At 42.6% G+C, this 4617-nt stretch overlaps 2 protein-coding genes across 4 annotated transcripts in view; one reads left to right on the top strand and one right to left on the bottom strand.

Annotated features, from left to right (window-relative positions):
- Positions 1-3918, top strand: part of LOC109540203 (histone-lysine N-methyltransferase ash1) — a 17454-nt gene extending 13536 nt beyond the window's left edge. For all 3 annotated transcript variants that reach the window (XM_019908461.2, XM_019908463.2, XM_019908464.2), the window contains 10 exons: positions 160-392; positions 446-599; positions 662-909; positions 962-1376; positions 1430-1585; positions 1644-1848; positions 1902-2150; positions 2211-2409; positions 2466-2684; positions 2738-3918. In XM_019908461.2, coding sequence (XP_019764020.2) covers positions 160-392; positions 446-599; positions 662-909; positions 962-1376; positions 1430-1585; positions 1644-1848; positions 1902-2150; positions 2211-2409; positions 2466-2684; positions 2738-2875 — 2216 coding nt within the window. In that variant the 3' untranslated portion in view covers positions 2876-3918. The remainder of the gene's footprint in view (positions 1-159; positions 393-445; positions 600-661; positions 910-961; positions 1377-1429; positions 1586-1643; positions 1849-1901; positions 2151-2210; positions 2410-2465; positions 2685-2737) is intronic.
- LOC109540204 (juvenile hormone esterase) overlaps positions 3564-4617 on the bottom strand; it is a 3066-nt gene continuing 2012 nt past the window's right edge. The window contains exons 8-10 of the mRNA XM_019908465.2: positions 4392-4521; positions 4181-4340; positions 3564-4129 (exon numbers count right to left, since the gene is read on the bottom strand). Of these exons, the coding sequence (XP_019764024.2) occupies positions 3943-4129; positions 4181-4340; positions 4392-4521 (477 nt within the window). The 3' untranslated portion in view covers positions 3564-3942. The remainder of the gene's footprint in view (positions 4130-4180; positions 4341-4391; positions 4522-4617) is intronic.

The raw sequence follows: 4617 nt of genomic DNA, 5'->3' as shown, positions 1-4617 counted from the left end.
CTTTCTTGCAACTATCAATAAAATATTTCCCCAAACACTTCACATTGTTAAAACGTTCACAACTTTGTGTTTGCTTGTAAACTCTGCCCCGGTCAAGTTTGACTCTGTCTTTTCATACATATTATACATTATTACATTATAAAGTCCGGGTTGTTGCAGGTTGGGGTGTGCGCACCAAAGAGCCAATCAATCAAGGGGACTTCATCCTCGAATACGTTGGCGAAGTGGTTTCAGATCAGGAATTCAAGGAACGGATGAATAGCATTTACGTGAACGATACCCACCATTACTGCCTCCATTTGGACAGTGGGTTGGTCATTGATGGGCATCGAATGGGCGGAGATGGGCGATTTGTTAATCATTCATGCGAGCCGAACTGCGAGATGCAAAAGGTAAGCAACAATCCTTGGGGCCCTGCTGGACAAGTTGCTCATTTTCTTTGCAGTGGAGTGTAAACGGGCAATTCAGGATGGCACTGTTTGCATTGCGGAACATTCAGCCTTTCGAAGAATTGTCCTACGACTACAACTTTTCGCTGTTTAATCCTGCCGAAGGCCAGCCTTGCAAGTGTCGCAGCGCCCAGTGCAGAGGAGTAATCGGTAGGTCGCGTATTTACCAATACCATCGACCACGTTCCAAATGGGGCCTTAATTCATTCCAGGCGGGAAAACGCAGAGGATTAAGCAACTGCCCGAATCAACGGTGCCTAAAAACCCAGGTCGAGTGGGCCGCCCGCGCAAGACCGAGGCAAAAAAGAAACCCAACTCCCAAAAAGATAACAGCGCAACCAGCACCACTGTTCCCCCCATAACTCAAGTGGTACCTCAGATCCAAGTTAAGCCGATGAGCCATCAGCAGAAGTGCTTCATCTTGGAACATCACTGCTTCCTGCTACGGAATTTAACAAAAGTAAGCGCGGTTTGTGAGCTAATCAACCTGCTAAGTTTCGCATTTTCATCAGGTCCGCAAAGTAAGAGATCGGTCTTTGAGTGTGACTTCAAATACCATCGCAAGGCTTCATACAGCCACACCGACCGATACAAGCACGTTCATCAACCAATTGAACGCCATTCAGAAACCGCGGAACATGAAGACTCGAAAGGTGGCGCAGGCTGAAGACGATCCGGAATTGAACAAGACAATTAAATTGGCCACGGTTCTGAAAAACATCCTATCGGGTCTGGCTGACCTGAAGGGCGATAAAGACGAGAGCTTGAGCAGCCACTTGTATCAGCTTCCGTCCAAGAGGAAACTTCCAGAGTTCTTCCAGAAGGTGCAAGACCCCATTGATCTGTCCACTATAGAACAAAAAGTGGCTACTGGGGTTTACAAGACACCCGAAGCTTTCGATATGGATATGATCAAGTTGTTTTCTGGTGAGTTTAAGTCTGTGATCATTTCAAGCTAGTTTTTACACATCGTTTTGCAGGATTCGCCAAATTCTATGGCCGCAACAGCGATGTGGGAATTGCAGTCGCCAAGCTAAAGAAACTGTATATGGCGACCAAACAAAACAATCTACCGAAGCTGGAGGGTGTTTTAGGCAACAAACCTCCACCGGCCTTTGTTAACTGCAAGAAAACCAGTAAGTCTGCGCGCTGTTTTGGTAGGAGAAAGGTTTTCTAACCTTTTTGACTAAATAGATCACGAAGAAGACATCATTCGGTGCATTTGCGGAATTCCGCGGGACGAAGGTTTGATGATCCAATGCGAACGGTGCATGGTGTGGCAGCACATCGAGTGTGTAAAAGCAGACGCGTCTGTGGCTAGCTATCATTGTGAGGTTTGCGTGCCCCGGCCGATCGATTACGAGATTCCTATGGACGATTTCACTGAACATGGTCACCGGTAAATGAGCTTGTTTTCCGGTTTTTTTCAGTGTTAATTTCTGGCTTTTGCAGGTATTACATGACGTTGATGCGGGGCGATCTGCAGCTACGACAAGGCGACACCGTCTATGTTCTCAGAGACATACCGATTCCAGGCTCGGATCGCAAGCACACCTACGAAACTATCGGCAAAATCGACTATTCCGAACTGGACATTTTTCGGGTGGAACGTCTGTGGAAGGACAAAGATTCGGGGAAGAGGTTTGCCTACGGGCACCACTACTTAAGGCCACACGAGACTTTTCATGAACCTACCCGCAAGTAAGTCCTGAATGACTCGAGCTGTTCTCGTCCAGGGGCTAATTTGAATGTTTTTTGCAGATTCTTTTCCAACGAAGTCATGCGGGTGCCATTATACGAAGCTGTTCCAGTCGAGCTGGTGATGGAGCATTGCTGGGTGATGGACATTAATACGTTCTGCAAAGGGCGGCCCATCGGCGCCCAAGAAGAGCACGTCTACATTTGCGAGTATCGAGTGGACAAGGGCGCTAAAATGTTCAGCAAAGTAGCCAAAAGCAAGGTAAACTAACCCGGTTCCAAACGTATCCAGTTAATGCTCATGGCTGTTTTCTACAGTTCCCAATATGCACCAAAAGCTTCGCGTTCGAGCAGTTTGAGACCCGCATGAAAATATCCAGAACTTATTGTCCGCATGATGTGGACGCGTCTTTGCTGAAGAACGGCGGAGTTGGACGAAGAAGGTTGGACAAGGATAAGGAGAAACTGTCTTCAAACGAGGGCGCAGCCCAAGTGGCTGCAGCACAGCTGCAGTCTGCTCCGGTTCCTATTCAAAGGGTGAGTCTTGATTTTTAACTGTAACATCGATTCTATGTGTAATACTCGTTCAGAGTCCAGCGCAGCAGAAGGCTCGACTGAACAAAATCCTATTGAATCTTTTGAGCAAAATGCCCACTAAGCAAATAGTGGACGTCTCTTATCTGCTGGAAGGTGGCAGGCGAAGGAAAAAACAAGAAACTAAGCAATGATAGCGGCTTTTTTCCGTAAGGAAATTGTCGTCGGTAAATCGAATCTAATTAGAGTTATCTGAAAGTGAATATATTTGGGTGATATTGCTAACATTGATATATGATATTTTATATGCCCGTTGTTACTGTTAGGAAGGGAAAGCGAAGACGATTGCAGATATTATCAAGAGGAGATATTTAATTGTTTTCGATGAGTTATTATCCACACTTTATCCAGATGAAGCCAATGTTGATAGTTATTCAGGAATAGCTGCTATACCTTTTCAAGGGATTGTTGAATTTTATTCAGGCATTGTGTGTTGCAATTTGCGCTAATTTTGAAATATTGGGCTTGTAGGGTACAGTGGATATTCCTCCCTTTATCAAATAGCTAGTCAGTATTGTTAACTGTACAATGTTCGAGCATTTTATTATTTATTTGTATATAATAATGAAATTGTTGTTTTGTCACTATTGGTTCTGGTTTTTATTATGCCCCAATTCGTTGTACGTGTACAGTCCCGACAAAGTCAAATGAGTGTAAACTAGAGATGCTATTTTACTAACTGAACTATATGGTTGTTACGCGTGTACGATTTTTATTAGTGATTTATTGTCATTAAATTGTCGCATTTTTCTACTTAATCTGATTTTATTGTGTAACTTGTTGAATATTGACTGATAAGGTGTATAGTGAAAAAGGAAGTCGCATCTAATTATTTTATTTTATTTTATGCTTTTTATAATAATATTTATACTAGGTGACTGTACAAGTTGATTATTAAATTACAGTACAAATGTATATTGTTTTTGATTTTTTCTTTCTGTTTATAAAGATCGTTAGGTTTTACTACTAACGCTCAGTGTATATATATATATATATTTTATCGCGCCTATTTATTTTATTCTATTTTTTATAACTATGAAACTTTTTGTACGTTACTAATTGTTTTCTGATCGATCTTGCCTGTCTAGACTAAGACTAGATTATTCCCACACATTAATATTGTATTTATATACTTAATGTTTATATCACGCAATTCAAATAAAATTGTTATATTTTTCGCTTTCAAGTTTTACTTCGGCTCTCAAAACGTTTCGAAAGGCTCCAGACCGTAAGTAGTGAAAATGTGCTCCCAAAACAGCTGCCTGTCGCCTTTAGGGTTCTTCCCGACCGACAGATTCGTTCCTATTTCCAAATACTGGAAATTATCAGCTTGAACCACTGGCCAATGGATGTTTTGTAACAAATCGTCATCCTCAGGTGTGGGGTCCCTGAAATTTCGTTCTATTCAATTACGTTTTAATGCAAGTGAAAATGCTTACAGATAAGTGGCGAAGTTTACCAGCAGCTTCAAGTATCGGTAGTGGACTGTTTGGTCCTGCTCGCTGAATTGGCTTAGATCAGCGTTATTCAATTGGCTGTACCACATCACCCTGTTGAAGATGTAGTTTTGGTCTTCGCCGTGACTCACATTGCCGGCCCCTAAGGATATTGGTAAGTAATTGCCACACTTTTATTCTTCCCAAACTCTACCCATTAGTTCTTGCGGAAAGTCGCCCATGGCTCCATGATAGGTAAACTCGTAAAAGTAAACTGGTGCTCTGGAAGACTGCAGTTTTGCGTCTTTGATTAGCGACTTGCTAAAGTCCTGATCCGAGTGAAACTGTAATAAGTTTTATCAAAAGAGATAGACTTTCGAGGCCATTCCTTGAAACTAATGGGTTTTTAGGCCGTCGTTCGGTAGAATTTCTTCCTGACG

The sequence above is a fragment of the Dendroctonus ponderosae genome, unplaced genomic scaffold (genome assembly GCF_020466585.1).
Source record: "Dendroctonus ponderosae isolate FM_Combo_2020 unplaced genomic scaffold, Dpon_F_20191213v2 Dpon_F_20191213_7, whole genome shotgun sequence".
Classification (NCBI taxonomy): Eukaryota; Metazoa; Arthropoda; class Insecta; order Coleoptera; family Curculionidae; genus Dendroctonus; species Dendroctonus ponderosae.
Note: the sequence above shows the minus strand (reverse complement) of the source record. Positions and strands in the feature narration are given on the sequence as shown.